Source organism: Branchiostoma lanceolatum, chromosome 16, assembly GCF_035083965.1.
Source record: "Branchiostoma lanceolatum isolate klBraLanc5 chromosome 16, klBraLanc5.hap2, whole genome shotgun sequence".
NCBI classification, from domain to species: domain Eukaryota; kingdom Metazoa; phylum Chordata; class Leptocardii; order Amphioxiformes; family Branchiostomatidae; genus Branchiostoma; species Branchiostoma lanceolatum.
In genome coordinates, this window is record NC_089737.1 from 11454311 (window position 1) to 11472870 (window position 18560).

The window sequence follows — 18560 nt, forward strand, 5'->3', positions numbered from 1 at the left end:
TGATGATCATCAGTCTTTATGTTATGATCATCATAATGTATATATTAAGTTTAAAGCACTGACTGACATTTGATATGTCGATGAAGGTTAGATATCCAGGTATAAATAAACTACCCCCAAAAAAGTATCTTCACTGATGAGAGACAGTGGATGCCGCCTGAAATGTCATAGCCATTTGAGTAACTTTTTTTTTTTACCCTTTAGGACTTCAAATTACAAGAATACAATTTGAAACTTTCGAATTCCACAGATTGCATCTTTAAGTTGATTGAACAAAATTTAATGTGTTGTTGTTTCAGACAAAGGGAGAAAAGACGAAGTGTCAAGGGGCAGCCGAGAAAACTTCCCAAACTACCCAAGACTCCAGATGCCCTCATCACTGGAGCTCGCCTCAACAGGAGGATGGTGGGTGCAGTTCAGTCACAATCTGCTAGGTGACACTGCTGAGCAGTCACTTTAAAACCTTAAAGTTTGCTCTCAGTCTTTGTTATTTTTATAAGATAGCAAATCCTGTAGTATATTACCCACCAAAACATACATGTTGTATTGATAATTTTGTTCAACGCTTATGGTAACAATGTAAAAAGTTCTTACATTTTTCTGTCAGTAAGCAAATATGTTTTGGTCTTTGGGTTTTGTCAGTTTCATTAGTGTCTGTATTCCTGTGTAGGAACAACTTGAAATCTACCTTCAGAGACTGGTCAACATTCGCACTTTCAGGAACCTGGAGCCTACGGTAAGTTCACTTTCATTCAGGAAGGTCAAATCATTTTATGTTTGTTTGCTTTGTCAATCACATAATTTTAATCTATGAAATACTAGTAAAGGAGATAATTGCATTTCCCATGATAAGTGCATTTTATTTCAGATGTTTAGAAACTACACGTATTAAGCATAGAAAGACACAATAACCACAGTGCATATATGTGAGGAATACATGACTATGTCGTCTGTTGGAGATACATTGTAATGTATCGAGTGACTTTCTATCTGTTTTTCAACAAAGTCTATAGTGTATTCATCTTCCACGTTGTATTTTCAGCTGAAGTTTCTTGAAGTCAGTCATTTGTCATTTGTCAAGAATCTTGGCAGTAAGGGCAAGTAAGTATAGTACACCTCGAAGTATCATCATTATCCTAATATTTACATTACACACTGCAAACACACTACAATAATTAGTAGTATAAACTATGTGATGACAGTAATAGGCACGGATAATGATGAAGTTACCATCATTATCATCATCTTGGCACCTAATTTGCACTAACGTTATGTACATAATCATCAAGAAATAAAGATTGTGCCAGCATTAAGTTTTGAAGTAAGATTCTCAAGGAGTAGGTCTTGCTTAATTTTTAAGTTAAGAAGTATTGAAAGTAACTATATGTGATATCTTACCAGCAGATTTAAACTCTGAACACCAAAACATTTCTTTTAAGTGTAATAACAACTTTAAAGCGGGTATCTCACTGGACTCGCTGTAACTGAGCGATTTGACACTGAGCGCTCAACAAAGTTCTTTGATAGAAAACATATCTTTTTACGCTTTCTGTCTTTTATTGTCTTTTTAGTCCTACATGTACTTGTACATTTTATACATACATGATATTCCCATTATGAAATTAAGGGTAACACAAATCCAATTTAGCATGCATCAAGGCCACCACCATGCATTAGTCCAGTGAGATACCTGCTTAACTTACAGTGCTGATCTCTAATACTGTACTCATGCTTACATGTAATCTTATTTCCCTTGCCCAGAGAGGGAGTGATACAGAAGTATCCAGGAGGACACCACACCTTCCATGGCTGCTGTAACCCGTGTGGCTTCTCCTTTGCCATGCTGGGCAGTCGCAACAAGAGGTAAGTTAAACGTAAAAATGTAAAATCTGTAGCCTCAGTTTTACAAACCTATTATAGCTGCTAAGTTTCTTTGTCTTATTTGCCTAACAGGACAGAGAGACTTGGTACATTGTAGCTATAATAGGTAGAACATTTGGGCATTGTAACTGCTATACAATTCAACATTGACATACATACATGTAGATATGCCAAATTGTACCATTCAACCCAATGGCTGCAAACAGAACTGAATAAACCAATCTACTTCAAATCTGTAACTTCTACATTGTACTTCTAGTAGAAGTACATTATTATTATCAAGTTGTTTCTAGTGAGAGTAACTATACTATATTATTGGATTCAATTACAAGGAGAACATGGAGAACGTCTAGTATACTAATTAAAATATAATAAGAGCTATCAGCAGAGTAGGAACAATGAATTACATATTTTAAGATCATGGAACAGGCTAAACACAATGTATCTTATAAATGTTGTTATAATTGTACAGTTTTATGGTTCTATGAATAATGACTGCCTCGAGCTAGTAATTCTCACCCTCAAGAAACCAATCAAATTGGAGAGTCTTATCTGTCTTGTGACAAATGTGGTGGTTCTGTGTTGATTGGTGGAGCTTCTAAACCATTTTTGTTTTTAAAGCATTGTCCCAGCCAGTTGAGGTTACTGCCCCTCGTTTAACCCTGACCTCCCATTGGTTGAAGGTCTAAACGTTTAATATGGTAATGCGACAGATACAATGTAAACAGAAAGCGTTACTAAGTAAACTCTAAACTGTCTATTTTCCAACAGAAGCCTTCTTGACAATCTACAGTTACTAATTCAAAAGTATATTACATCATTTTGATCTTCAATGACTTCTGTATCTTTAAACTATTTCTGAATTTTATCTCGCCATTTTTTTTTCAACCTTTATTTAACCTTGAAAGTATGCAAAACATACACTCATTCGGCCGAGGCCGTTTTTCAAGAGTTCAAAGAAGGTCAGGGGTCCTTTCAACGTACCATCGGAAAATAGAACATAAATTGTTATACAAAGATGACGTTACAATCAGTATTCCTATTCCTATTTTAGAACTTAGTCCTTAGTCCTTACAGACAAAAGACCAGTGTGACAGACACCTCGGTGTGCCCAGTTGAAGGTGTGACTGCCTGAGGCTCTTCTCTCCCCATGGATCGTTAACACCTGAACGAGAGGGGCTAATTACAGGGTATACTTCACACAATGGATCTGTTCTGTTATATTCGTAGTGAAAGGTGTTTCGTCATGTGTTGTTAATGAAGTCTGTGAAAGTACAGAAGGTGCTGTTCACAGAATATTTTACCTGCATGGGAGTCACTCAGGAGGGTAGGAAAGGAGTGGGAGGATGTCACACCCAGGAAGAATCTAAATATTTCTTACAAATATTAGTTGACAAAGGGCTCCTATCAATTTCATAAATATACTCAAGGAGGTTAATAAATGGTCTATATAACCTCCTTGATATACTGGTAACATTTTGTGGTTCCAAAGGTAAAAATAGCTAATATTGTCATTAGAAATGAATATATTTTTAAAAGCATTATTTTGCAGCTGATTCTGCTCACTAAGCATATAACACTTACTATAAGTTAAGATAAACCTGTGTTCTTTACATGGGTACATGTATCTTCAAACCTACACCACGCAGAATCACCTCAGACCTTCACTGTCCCAATGCAACATCATACAATGTATTATTGTATACATGGTTATTATTCATTACATATTGCAGTCTTTGGTTGCCCAATTACAATGTACATGTTAAAGATTGTCACCTGTGTTCCTCTCTTGGGTCAGTTTGTAGACTCCTTATTCAGCAGTGGTGGCATTACATTCTTACATTTCCCTGTACCAACTCTAGGTCTGACTGTTCATTTTCAAACCTTTGTAACTCTTGTTTTTCCACTAAATCATCCATGATAATAAGATTATAGTAGAGTTGACCCTTTCCCTAGTAACGGTGTTATCTCACCCCTGTCTAAAGCTGTCCCAACTTCTCCTTTCGCGTCATCTGTCATTGACTGTTGCTTTTCTTGATTCTCGCCCGTTAAAGTTTCTTCTGATGAGTTTGAGGAAGACTCTTCGCTTGGTGATGTTGACGTTTTGTCTTTATTTTCTCCTGGGCTCAACGTAACATCTAGCTGGTCATCTTTTGCTACATTTTGTACTGGAGAGTCCAAGTTTGATTCTTTGCTTCGTAGTGGTGGCATCTCATATCCATTTCCTGGCAGTCCTTTTTTCATGATTCCGTTTTGTTTGAGTTCTTCCTTTCCCGACTCAACAGGCTCTGTTTGTACTTCTTTATCAGCTTTGTGAGGACTCAATTTCTCTGGCGTGTCCATTTGAGGATCAAACGTCGACCCTTTCTTTAGTAATGGCGACATTTCGTATGCACTTCCATCCTGCTCAATGTCTACGACTGCATCTGGCTCGCCTTTTTTCTCCCACTTCTCAATTTTATCTTGCAGAGAATTCAAGTCGCTCTCTTTGTTTAGTAGTGATGATATCTCGTTTTCGCCACTTTCTTCTTCAATTTCCGAGCTTTGCTGTTCCTTTGCTTTTTGACGTAGCTTCTTGAACAGTTTCTTGGTAGGTAAACCATTTTGTGATACTTTGTTCAAAAGGATGTAGCAAATGGCGCTCACGATACCAGTTCCTACAGAACAGACTACCCCTGTGACGACCACTAGTGTTGTAACACTTGGCGTAGACGACTCCTGTTTTTCTACCCCTGACAATAGTGGTTCCTCCTCATTAGTAACCAAAGTAACCGTTGTATGCCGCCGTGTCGAGAGTTTTGATGTTGAAGATGTTAACAGCTTCTTTTTCTTTGTTACTGTAGCCTTTTGTAGCGATGGTGAAAATGTCGTTCTTGGTTTGGTGGTGACTGTAACTGCTGGATTCTGTGTGGACTTTTCCATGGGTGGTAAGGATGACAGTTGGATTTGTGGTAGCACAGCTGAGTTTTGTGTAGATGGATTGTTTGGTACTGATGAAGATGCCGTTGATTTGTGTTGCGTTGCGAGAGATGTTGCTGGCTTTTCTGTGGACCTTCCTTTTGAAGATGATAACGGTGCACTCTGCTTGGTGGTTGATAAAACTATTGAAGCCTGTGTGTGGGTTTTTGATGACGAGAAAACAGATTCTGAAGATGGTATGGTTTCTGTTTGCTCCGTGGCATTTGCTGCGGGGCTCTGTATGGGGGGCTCCTGTGATGATACAGGAGACAATGATGATCCAGTTTCCATAGAATCGGTCAACATCTCAGCAGATACTTCCATCGGGGATATGGACAATGGGTTTCCTACAGATGATGAGAAAACAGATTCTGACAATGATACGGTTTCTGTTTGCTCTGTGGCGTTTGCTGCAGGGCTCTGTATGGGGGGCTCCTGTGATGATACAGGAGACAATGATCCGGTTTCCATAGAATCAGTCAATATCTCAGCAGATTCCATTGGGGATACGGATGCTGTTTTTTCTGCAGACATAGAGACGGGAATTTCTGGGGAAATTGATGGAGAGGATGACTTTGGTGGTTCTGATTGCGATGGGACCACATCCATTGGATTCCCAGTCAATTCTTCTTCTGACAAAGACGTCACATCTTCCAGAAGTCCGTCCATCGGTGAAGGAGACATTCCTGAAGGTGTCTTGGCAGTAACTGTTGACTTTTGTGCTGAGCTTTTCTCTGTTGGTGGAGATAGTGTGTCCTGTTGTTGCTGTGTGGCCTCCATTGTGGGTGTCTGTGTGGAGTTGACTGGGGCTGCTGTAGTCAGTGTCAGCAGGGCCACTAAGATGGCTAAGATGACCAGGGGTTGAGTCATGATTTTTGTCTTTAGGTGTTTCCGATTCTGTAGAAAAATGCAAGCCGTGCATGTTTAAGTACAGAAATAGAAAAATTTGGTTGAATGAAGATTCAGCATGCAGTTTATTTGATAATTATTATATCTTAAATTTTTTTCTGTGTTTTTATGTTCACAGTTTTCAGGGTGCTTAAAATCACCAGTGTTTCCATGATTACTGAATATAGTATGTGACTATAGGGCTAAAGTGAACCACCACAAACACTTATGGCATTTACAGTTTAAAGCTACTAGGTATTTTCTGTAAACGTTTAACAGCCATTCTGTACTCAGTCAAAGCATGATTCTAGAGGCTCATAGTGTAATGTAAATTAAAATAGCCAGACCTACATATGTTGGTACACACGGTGGCATCTCCCTAATATCTTATCAACAAGTGTGTGGGTCTTATGGAAGACTTTTAGCTAAACGTGCGTTATAAAACATGCCTGAGGCTCCCTCACACACACAAACACGGGACCGATGGCTTAGCGTCCCCCTCAAGGACAAACTAGGCGACCTAACCAGTAAACAGCTGTTTCACTGAGGGTCAAATGGGGTGAAATGTCCATTCCCACACAAAAAAAGTAGATTGACTTGATTAACACAAGTCATGGTGCTGTACATGTTAGTACTACAGGTATTAGATTTAGATTTAGAATGAAAGTTATCTGATAAAGGGGGTCTTCTCATCAGAAGTCTTCCATCTTTTCAGTTGCTATCATGGTAAACTTCATTGAATAGAATATCTTATCATCTACAATTTGATCAAACAATTACATTTTCAAGATTGTAGCAGCAAATTCATATTTTTGGGTTGACTGAAAAAACATTGTACTTTGTACACATTATGCAAGGTTGCCTATGCAACATGCATTGCATACATGTGCACTAGTACTGTGAAATGTTCACCCCACCCGGCTACATGTACATGTAACAGGTACACTGGACTTAAATAATGACCAACAGTGTACATTTTCTAATGACTCACCTGGTAGTCCAAATGTTATAAAACATCAGAGAAGTCAGCAGTCTCTACCATGAGGTTGGCATGCAATTGGCAGTCACGACTAGGCAGTGCTCAATGGATTATTACAAGTGCTCTTTTTACCTGAATGTTTGAGCAGTGACAATTTCACCTGCTGACAAAAACTGGTTGTATCACTGAATGTGTTGATTGGTTCAAACCTTGCCTGGAGGTCTGTGTGTGTGGCATAGGGTCACCTTAAAGGTGTGATCATGTTTCACTCAGCCTGTCAACTGTAATTTTGTTTGACATCACAGTGAATACAACAGCCACCAACAAATGATGTTTTAAAAGTACAGAAAACTTAAACACCTGTTCGGACATGCCCAAATGTTATTTATGTTTCCTTATTTGTTGTGCTGGTGCTGTTGAAATAAGTGGTGCTGTTAAAATAAGTTGTACAACTTGAGGGCACTCCTTGTTTTATTGTTACAGTCTTGCATGATAAAAAAAATGTTAATATTTTGAAACGAATCTTGAAACAGAATCAATGTACAATCAAAGGACCAGTCTTTTTTATACTGTAAATGCAGAAATGTTTGCGGTGGTTTTATGTTTGTAAGCTCTTCACCACAAACTTAAAACCACTGCAAACTTTTTTGCCCTCCTACCCCCTTGTCTACTATTGTCTCAAACGAGAGGTTTAAACCACCGCGAACACTCCATTTTCTCCCTACTGGAAAATCAAATGCAAACTTAAATGCATTTACGGCAGCTAAGAAGTTCAGGGGTTAGATAGTCCCACATATGAGGTTAAACGTGTTATCCAGCATTAGTGCCCGAGGTGCCCTACCTACATGTAAGTTGTGATGAATAGTTTTGAATAATGGATGTGTAACTCAATAGAACTGGTCCTTGAAACTAAATGTCTGAACAGTCCAGGGCACCAGAAAATGGAATTCTTTTTCCACAATCTATAATTTATAAAAGTATTTATCCTGCCAACCTTTTGGTAAGTCTTAAGCTAACTTCTTCAGGGCATAATGGCTTAACATTTCTGTACTCCTTGCCACCTTTATACATACACGTAGTGGTAAAGATGCCACCTCAAACTTAGATTTGATACAGGGCTGTCTCCAGCTTTGATTTTTCTCCATCACACTCACTGACATTTGTTTGGGAGCCTAACTTATTAATTTCCATTGTTAAATATGTCATTTTAAGCTTACAGAAATACTTTTCTTTGTCATGAAGTTCATATTTTTTGGACAACAGGGTAAGAAGAAAAAATGCTGTCCCAACAAGGAAATTTCCAACCCGGGACAGATGGAAGGACAAGTCTAGTGCAGGCAGCCCTTATTTGATGCACAGCCCTCAAATAAATAATATGCAGGTTTTACCTGTTGTAATCCTGTTTCTATCCTTTATTTTAGGTGGTTCCTGGTGAAGGATACGTTTGTGGCGTACGTACGACCAGAGGACGGGAGAGTTGCGGACGTGCTGCTGTTTGATCAGGAGTTCAGCGTGAAGTCAGGCCGAGAAGAAACTGGTCTAAGAAACGGTCTTGTCTTGTCCAACTTCTCCAGGTTTGTTCTATGATTCCATACATATCATCTTTCAGCTACTACAAAATAATTAATTTTCAACATTTTTACCTTTAGCCAATGAGAGGTAAAAGAAAACATGCAATATTTTGCTGTCTTTCCATGTATTGTTTGCAAAATATTATAACACATAGGGTTCTCTTTACTAAGAGATTTCAAGGTAGCCTTTTGGTTGTCACATTTGTATTATAGTGCAGATGGTTAGGCAGCAGGTAGAAGTTTGGAATCTTCAACAGTAAAAGTAACTGAAGCTTTATCTCAACCAGATGAGATCTGGGTTTTAAAGAAGAGACAGAGTGTGTCTCAAAAGCTCCATGAAATTTCAAACTTCTTGTTTTGTGTAATCGTTAAATATTTCATCAAAAGTAAGCATGTAATCTCAATGAGATGACATTTTTTCAGGCGCCTACTAGTGGAATGTTGGACAGCCCGTAAGCTGGAAGAGTGGAAGCGGGGGATAGAGCTAACCGTGAAGCGTCACGGGAGGGACTTCACCCGGTGGAACAGGTTCAACTCATTTGCACCGGTCAGGACAGACACACAGGCACAATGGTACGGATTCTGCCAACCACTCCCATAGCACATCAACAGAATATAATGTACACACTTGAAAGACTTAGTCTAGAAGTGATCAGCCTGGCTGATGAACTGTTTATATCTATCTGAATAATCAACAAGAGTCCGTAGGACACAATTCTCCGTGAAGTATTTATAGTATGTACAAGTATTGACCCACACAAACTTTGCATCTCTGCACAGTCCAAGTAGTGTTTTAGAGCAAGTAAAGAAAAAGTGTTTGTTTATCTTTTTCTTTCAATACAGGAGTGGTCAACCTGCTGAAAAGTATGTTTTTACAGCATGACATAGATGGGATCTAGAAATTCCGGGAAAAGTCACAAAGTTAGATCTAGATGGCCCCTTTTCAATTATCAACGAACCATTCAGCCTTACAACTAAGATGTATCAGAAATCACAAATATGCAGTAAATCCTCTTTCCACAATTTATTGCAGGCCGGCCTGATCTATAGCTATCAAGCTATTTGCAATAAAAAAGGCTAATTTATATTATCGTAACATTTCACGAAGGTCAAAGGTCACCGGATCTAACCACCCGGAAGTGACACTGGCGCGCGCACTTTTCTGAGAGATATTTCTCAACAATCTTTCATCCCCTGCGTAAACTTTTTACATTGTCACAGCCTCCGTATTATAAACTACAAGTGGGGTAAGTTTGAAGGTCCAGAGATTTCCCATTTTCACACTGTGCGTAAAAGTGCATCGTCCTTCCCGTGCGCACATACTGTAAGCGAGTTGCGAGTGGACAAGGCATACTTAATACACAGACTGGAGGTCACTCTACACATGTTCGCAGCTAAAACTCACAATTCCCGTTGCCGCATTGGTATGTAACTTGGTATATCGTTTGCTAGGTTGCGTGTGGTGATGCACGTTGTCTATTTTTCAATGTAACAGTGACTATACGATCACAGCAAGTAAGGAAGATTTGTACCCCGTATCTGCCTGAAGTATTCCAGTCATGCATAACGGATTATAACATGGTCCCTATGGCAGGGCAGTGGGACATAGCATTAATCATAGGGGTGCAATTACGATATTGGATTGACGTTTAAAGTAGTTATGGTGTAACAAAGCTATTGTGCATCACCACGCCGAACCAGGCAAACGATATGCCAAGTTACACACCAATGCGACGACGGGATCGTGAGTTATAGCTGCGAACGCGCAAACAAATACATTCCCAATACTCCCAGAAGGAGGTCACACCTCCTCCCCGGAGTAATGATGCAAAGTAAACTGTCAACCACAAGACCCTCTAACCCTTGATCAGCATGGTACAGTACCTCAGTTGTAATGTGTTATCAGACATGTTCAGGAGTTGTTGTCTTGTACTTAAAATAGAATTCTGTTACTGATGGATACTTGGTCAAAATTGCATCAGAATTTTGTCCAGTTCGTACACAATATTTTTTCCAGAAACTACATATGGGATCATCATCCTTATATATGCAAATACAACCTTATACAATACATTCTGCTGACGCGATCACTCCTGCCAGACTTGACTTGATCATCGTGACTGACATATGATAGTCACCTGACCAAGTTTGTTCCCACCCCTGTCCAGGTTTGTGGATGGAGCCTCCTACATGGCTGCTGTTGCTGAAGGATTGGAGGCTGCAAAGGAGGAAATCTTCATCTCTGACTGGTGGTATGTAAGCTGGGTTTTTTTTCCAAAAACCTGGACCACAGAAAATATGTATTTTGCTCTAACTTGGTAGTCGTAGTTTTTTTTATGTACTACGGATGTATGACAGAGAATGATAAGTCTGCAAATTTTTGCAAGGAAAGAAGCCTGGCAACTAATTTTGTTCAGCTGCTACATCATTCTGTAAACATGGCATTCTTCATTTCATCATTAAAACAAGAGTCCGAAGACCCAAAATCTCCATGAAATTTGTTTTTATATATGATGTGTTTTATTTGCCCTAGTTGTTTGTTTTTGCCGCTGGTTGTTTTATTTTATGTGCCAAAGGGTATCCACATACAGGTTTGGTAGTGTTCCCATTTGTGGTTTGACCACCACCTGTTGGGACCTGTTGGGAATAGTTGACCTAGATAAGAGACGAACAGATGGTACGACCTCAAAGCCCACAATAGAGTAGATATTTCTCATTATTTATGCAAATTCAGTCCGAATTTGCATAATTACCACTTTAGTTTGTACATCTCTGTCCAACCCACCTGCGTACCAAATATCATGAAAATCTGTCGCTCCTTTCTTCAGTTATTCTCCTTTGAATATTTTTACAAATACGCCATTGCAGTTCCAATGGCACATACCAGGGGGCCCAAAATCGACCTTGACGTTTCTCCTCCCAGCACCTACCCACAAACCAAATATCCTTACGATCCATCTACACGTTCTATAGTTATGCTGATTCTACGCATCCGGTGACACATACATACACACACGGTGACACAAACATACACACACGCGCACACACGCGCAAACACACTAACTTTGCATGATTTGCACTTCAATGTGTACATCTCTGTCCAACCTACCTGCGTACCAAATAACATGAAAATCTGTTGTTCCTTTCTTCAGTTATACCCCTTTAGAACATTTTTACAAATAGGCCATTGTAGTTCCAGGGACACTAACCAGGGGGCCCAAAATCGACCTTGATCATTCTCCTCCCAGCGCATACCCACATACCAAATATCATTACAATCCATCAACACGTTCTACAGTTATGCTGACTTTAAGCATCCGACGACACCCATGCAAACGATTTACCTCCTTACTAATGCAAATTCGGTCTCATTTGCATAGTTTGCACTTAAGTGTGTACATCTTGGTCTAACCTATCTTTGTACCAAATAACATGACGATCTGTCGATCCTCTCTTCAGTTCTTCTACATTGAAGATTTTTACAAATACGCCATTGCAGTTCCAGTCACACATACCAGGGGGCCCAAAATCGACCTTGACCTACCTCCACTTAACACCCACCCACATACCAAAAATCATCACAATCCATGTACAGGTTCTACAGTTATGGTGACTTTAAGCATCCGGTGACACATACATACACACAAACACCAAACGCAAGCAAAACAGTATATCCATGAAAAAGCCTTTTTTCATGGAGATAATTATACAAATGTGATAATTTGTGATCTTTTTAAAGCATGAGAATTTAATTGTCAAAGCTAAGTCTTTGGACATGATATTAGACTGGTTTTTATTTGTCATAGTCATCCTACTTTTATCACAGAACTAACTAACCATTGTTGTGTAACCCTTCATGTTTCTGTATCCCAGTGTCTGTGCCCCCAAAACCATCTGTGTAATACATGTATAAGAGACAATAATTTTGCAGTAAAATCAGGCATGATGCCATCTTTCCACATCTACAGATTCCCGACTCCTCCTATCCTCTGCACCTTGAACTGCAGGTAGCCATTTCTCCTAATGCTTCACCACCACTGTCCTCTGTCACATCCTCTTCATGTCTGTTTTTGCCAATCAAAACATTGATAAAGGCATTCCTCGCTTTTTTTTCTTGCAGAATCTTGAAATATCCCAGAATCATGCTTTGACTGCAGCTTATTCAATCTCATTTCTGCTTACTTTCTGCCTCAGGTAGCTTTATTTGTTTTCCTTTTGTCCTGTCCATGTTTTGTCCATCCGTGTAATTTTGATTGTCTGGTTTACGTCAGTAAAATGAGCTTATCCTATTATACTGTTACCTGTTTCTTTATGACAGCTTTGTATGAAATGGTGAAAAATACTTTTTTTGTGTTATCTGTAAAAGTGCAAGTTACCAGAATTTTGTGTTTACTGACTTTACGACCTAAAGGCTCTGATACATGTATGTCTTTTATGACTTTTGTGTCAGTCCAGGTAGAATATCAGATTCTGATGTTTCACATGTGATTTCTTTCAACATTTTGGTATTGCTGGAATGTATATGTAATCATCAACACTCTGTGTTTCACAGGTTGAGTCCAGAGATCTACCTCGTTCGACCTGTATCTGCTGAAGGGGAGAAAAGGAGGCTAGACCAGGTCCTGAAAAGGAAAGCGGTAGGTCAAAGAGACTGGAAGAGTTGTAGTCAATATTTACATTGCTACAGACAATGTTGGGTCAGTAGAATAACAACCAGGCACAATAGATAGTCATTCAGCACCAAGGACAGACAAGTTCTAAAACCGTAACTTGAGTTGTGCTCAATATTAACCTTGCTACTGACAATACAGGGCCTGTAAAACAACCACCAGGTACAATAGGTAGTCATTCAGCACCAAGGACAGGCATGATTTAAAACTAACTTTCTTGCAAATCATGCATCAAAATGACATTGTATCCAGTTTATTATAATGATGGTCTTTTAAAATGTATCAGGACAACAGCTACAGACATTTCAACTATCAAAGGCAATTTTTTTAAGGGGAATACAATTATTATGTCAAAGGGCATGTAAGGTTGTCAGTTAAAATTTGGAATGAAATGAAAGCGTTGTAGTTGGTGTCTACTTTGCTACAGACAACTTATGGCCAGTAGAACAACAAACAGTCACAATAGATAGTCATTCAGCACCAAGGACAGGCATGTTTTTAAACTGAGTTAGTTTACTTATGTTTTTGTGAAAATCACTCAATTAAAATTACTCATATAGCAAAAGAATTTGAATGTCTCATTGTCAGTGTAATGATGCTTTTTTTCAAATGTACATATATCAGAACTTGAAATATTTTTTCAAGTTTCTGAATTTTTGAAAAAGAAATTTCAGCCAAATTTTTACTGGAAATACAATGATGTACACAGGTATATGAGTAGCAGGCAAATGAATGTTTGTCACATGATGATCACATGATTATCACATGTCCATCACATGTTAACCACATGCTGTTGTGTTGCCAGGAGGAGGGGGTGAAGGTGTTTGTGCTGCTGTATAAGGAAGTTGAGATGGCCATCGGTCTGAACAGCTTCTACAGCAAGACAACCCTGCTCAACCTACATCCCAATGTCAAGGTAAATTTCTCATTTCATCTTGTTGGTATAATACATTTCTTTGTGATGTGTCTCTGGACCAAGAGGTCGTGAGTTTGAATCTCTACTGTTGTCACTTCACCCAAGTTGTACGCTACTAGAAATGGTCGCAGTCCTTAGGACGGGACATTAAGAAGTGGTCCACTCTTCTTCTTACTTGTCAAAAAGAGCTAGGGGAATTCCCCGGTACTCTGTACTGGTAAATACAGCCTCTGTCACAACCAGTGAAATAGAAGGCTTAGTGGCATAACTGTTCATTGAGCTAAACAGTAAACTGGTTTGGGTAATACATAATTGTACAGTCATGATATGAGTGGATGTTGATTTTTTTTTCTAGGTGCTGCGTCACCCGGACCATTTGCCAGGTGGCATCTTCCTATGGGCCCACCATGAGAAAGTGGTGGTAGTGGACCAGTCCATTGCATTCCTCGGGGGTATTGACCTGTGCTACGGGCGATGGGATGACTACCTACACAGGTTGGCTGATCTAGGATCAGCAAGACTTGAGGTTAGACTAAATAATTTGTCAAATTTTTCCACATTTATATTTTGGTGAAGAATGTGGGAAAAAAAGACCCAGAGAAAAAGCATTGTTAACTGTGTATTTTTATGAGGGTTAGACATCCAGGTAACAAGATACACATCAATGTATAATTTACTCTAGACACTGAATGGATTTTGTAAACGATCAGACATTTTAGTGACCCAGTCCCTTCAATTTGTATTGGGTATCCATTACTTTGACAATAAAAAAATCACATTGTACATTTCATTTACCTTTAGATGATATGTTGAATGTATTCATCATCATACTAAACTGCTGTGACATTAGAATGTTTTTAGCAAAGAGAATCTGTGTGCTAATCATTGTCATTAAAATTTGCAGCAACAATCAAACGACACATCTTTCTCACAGAAACAGACCGACAGCGGCGAACGAAATGGCAGCTTAGTGACCCAGACCACTGACAACCAAACCAGGAAACCCCACATCTCCTTTCTCGACGACGACGAAGTTCCTGAAAATCCCCAAATCAACCTCCTCACCCCAAACGGCGGAACAGGTGACCTGCGAGTGGACAGCTCTGCTGAAAATGTGACTTTCTGTGATGACGTCAATGTCGAAATTCGTACGCAATCTCCGGAAAACAACAACGACAAATCATTAAACAACGATGAAGTTGATGGAAAGACACCAGAAAGTGAAAACTCACAAGAACACGATGAACTTAATAGAACAACTCCGAAAGATGAAAGCACAAGAGAAAAAGAAAACACACAAAGTCCCACTGCAGACCAAAATGCCATGAACGCGGAAAACACAGACCAAAGTACCAAGAGGAAGAAACATGTTGGGATATTGAAACTGCCGTCTATCGACCAGCCAACAACGCAGGAGTCTCTTCCTGTCAGGCTGCAGCATACGAACAGCTACAGGTTAGTAAATATTCTGTCTGTTATAAAGTAGCCTGTTACGCAAACCTACCTTAATCTCAGAGAGAGCAGAAAAAAACTTGGGAGCTATAATAGGTTTGGATACGAGGCTAGTTTTATTCTATTAAGTAGTTAGTTTATGTTCTGTCTGTTATACAGGGAGCGATGACCATTGTTTATAATCCTGCTGTCACACTGGTTTTAGGTTGTCGTACAATTTTGATGTTGAAAACTTTTCAAGCTGCTTTGACAGGAACAACCACTGGCAAGGGTCTGAGATTACCTACAAATTGACATAACAAAATAGCAAGATCTCGTACTACACAATGTACAATGTACATGTACATACGCATGTACAACCCACAACTCCCAGTTTGCGATCGTACAAAGATTGTACGACTTGACCGGGCCCCTAATTGCAACTAAGGAAAGCTGATCCTTGTATCAATAATTCTTTTCTCCAGTGCTGGTATGAACAAGCTTCCCGGTATGGAGGGGGAAGCCAAGTTGTGGGTAGGGAAAGACTATGTGAACTTCATCGCTAAGGACTTTGTTGAGTTGGAGAAACCCTTTTCTGGTGAGTCATTAGCCTGTAACACTTTATCATTTTATGTATAGCTACAATGTTCCAAATGTACATATCAGTATTGAAAATATTTAAGACTTCCCAACCCCACATGACAAGCAGATTTTGTTTCAGACAATGTAACTTAAAGGTCTTCAAAGTGACACCTGCACCAAACAATTTTGACATCCTTTCCTCATATTTGAATACACAAGACTTCATCACTGCATAATGTACCTTTTATATGTTCTCAGTCATCTGACACTTTCTAAATCCTCAATTTAAAACAAAATAGAGTTTGCTAATGATAGATTTCAGTTTGCATCTTTGAATCATAAGTTCTTGTGTTTCCTTTCTCTTTTCTGTAATCATTTAGCTGTGTCTAGAATACCATTTACACGTAGTTACTTGTAAATATAGCACCAGTAGATTCAGTGGCTGACAAATTTCATATAAAGATATATCATTGTATTCTATCAACCAATAATCCTAGTTCCTGTACCTTGTTGTAGTTGCCATCTCACCAAACTGAACAATTCTCCACAATCATCATCTGTAGATTTCATCGATCGCACCACGGTTCCACGCATGCCATGGCACGACATCGGAGCAATGGTTTATGGGAAGGCGGCCCGAGACGTGGCCAGGCACTTCATACAGAGATGGAACGCTGCGAAGGTTAGCAATGGTGTCATCTTTGAGGGGAATTTTCCTTCTTTTTTAGAATACTTGGCATGTTGCAGATTTAATTTCTATCATGAGAAATTTTTTTGCAAACTGCGACATGTCTACATACAATGTACATTGTACATGACCTTGCATCTAGACTAAAAACTGCCCACGAGGAACATTGCAGGAAACTGATAAAATTGGTCTATGCGAACATGTGCTCACTGTACAATGTATGTAGATCCAGGATTCTTAATACTTGTGTCAATGGGAACACCAAAAAGTTGTCCCTCTAGAATTTACAGGGTTGACTGTTAATACATTATGGTTTTCTCAGTTTTGCAGAGACTGACATGGAAATGATTTTTAAAAATTCTCCTTCCCCCAGGTGGAGAAGGCTAAGACTAACCCCACCTGCCCGATGCTGCTGCCCAGGTCGTATGAGGAGTTCTACACCCCCAGGGTGGTCCATAACACTACCCGCTGTGATGTCCAGGTGAGTAATACTTATATGTATTAGATCTATAGATCTTACTACGACAGGACTCTTTTTCTCCATACCTGTGCCAGTGCTTGTAATATTTGAAATAATTTGCACCAGACGAAGTTTATTACAATGCACTACTTTTTTTCTCTACATTTCAGTATGAAAAAATGTTTTGAAGGTGAATTGGTACCGTAATTTAGTTTAGACTAAGTACATGTAGCTTCTCCTTATGCTTAAAACAGTTTACTCAAGGAACTGGACATGATTTTGGAATGATTTTCCAAAATTCATATCCAGTTGCTTGAGTGTGATGTCTTAAACCTCCATCGACGTAGCTTCTCCTTGTTCCAGATCCTGCGCTCGTCCAGTAAGTGGTCCGCAGGGATCTCGGTTACGGAGAAGTCTATCTACGAGGCATACCTGTGGTCCATCCAGCAGGCCCAGCACTACATCTACATCGAGAACCAGTTCTTCATTAGCTGTCTGCAGGACAACCCCTACGTGCACAACCAGATCGTCAAGGCACTCTTCGACAAGATCGTAGAGTGTGAGAAGTGAGTTCAAGGTTTCTTCTTCTTCATTCTTTTGATCATTTACTTGAATATTCTGTACCCTATATACTACTAGGCTATGGCTATATCATTCTGTATTGGTATAAGCTTCCATAGTACTAGCTACAGAGCCACCAGTGTTTGTTTTTTCTGATAATATGCTCATAATGTTCAGAAACTGTAAGGTAAAAATTCAATATAAAATGTTAAACTGACCTTCCCATATGATGAATAGAATGCTAGCCCTTGGGCAAGCGTAAACAGTTACTACTAATCATGATGGTAAATGCACTGTGCATTCAACTTCCATACTTTTCCCATATACTGTTATACATGCTGAGTGCTTACATGTAGGAGAGAAGTAACTTTAATAGTTAACAATTTCTCTCTAATAAAAAGATTCAATTGTGATCATGGCATAATTTTTACAATAAAACATTTTTCAGGAAGGGGAAGAATTTCCGTGTGTACGTTGTCCTGCCCCTGCTGCCAGGGTTCCCAGGAGAGATCGGCACGGCAACAGGCCTGGCTATCCAGGCTGTGTTCCACTGGAACCTCACCACCATGTGTAAAGGGGAGAACTCACTTCTCAGCAGACTCTCAAAGGTGGGGGGAGACATACCATTCATAGTCTAGACTACAATTTTCAACATTTTGTGATGTTAGATACTAAAGGATAAACATGTCTAACCCTCATGTGAAAGGGAGCAACAGACAATAAACTGGATAGTGAGAGCCACTGGTGTGTCAGAATGGAAAGTAGCAGAGGAGTTACCCAAATGTTGGCCAGGTAAATTATCTGTGTCACATGAGCTTAATTCTTCTCTGACATACCAGCCTGACGATGGCTATTCACAGATTTTTGATTTAGTGATTATTTTATGGAAGGTACATCATTTCAATTCAGTAAAAAATGCCTTAGTATTATAGAGTAAAATATATATTAAATTTTTTGTTCCAGATACATTTACAT

The 18560-nt window shown here is 39.3% G+C and overlaps 1 protein-coding gene across 3 annotated transcripts in view; it reads left to right on the top strand.

The window, feature by feature from the left end:
* Nucleotides 1-18560, top strand: part of LOC136422247 (phospholipase D1-like) — a 40476-nt gene that overhangs the window by 16782 nt on the left and 5134 nt on the right. For 2 of the 3 annotated variants that reach the window (XM_066409891.1, XM_066409892.1), the window contains exons 5-20: nucleotides 300-405; nucleotides 671-736; nucleotides 1043-1101; nucleotides 1762-1863; nucleotides 8128-8280; nucleotides 8701-8850; nucleotides 10446-10529; nucleotides 12830-12914; nucleotides 13753-13863; nucleotides 14219-14389; nucleotides 14768-15318; nucleotides 15780-15892; nucleotides 16440-16558; nucleotides 16938-17045; nucleotides 17388-17590; nucleotides 18034-18193. In XM_066409891.1, coding sequence (XP_066265988.1) covers nucleotides 300-405; nucleotides 671-736; nucleotides 1043-1101; nucleotides 1762-1863; nucleotides 8128-8280; nucleotides 8701-8850; nucleotides 10446-10529; nucleotides 12830-12914; nucleotides 13753-13863; nucleotides 14219-14389; nucleotides 14768-15318; nucleotides 15780-15892; nucleotides 16440-16558; nucleotides 16938-17045; nucleotides 17388-17590; nucleotides 18034-18193 — 2341 coding nt within the window. The remainder of the gene's footprint in view (nucleotides 1-299; nucleotides 406-670; nucleotides 737-1042; nucleotides 1102-1761; nucleotides 1864-8127; nucleotides 8281-8700; nucleotides 8851-10445; nucleotides 10530-12829; nucleotides 12915-13752; nucleotides 13864-14218; nucleotides 14390-14767; nucleotides 15319-15779; nucleotides 15893-16439; nucleotides 16559-16937; nucleotides 17046-17387; nucleotides 17591-18033; nucleotides 18194-18560) is intronic. The other variant, XM_066409893.1, reaches the window with a different exon arrangement.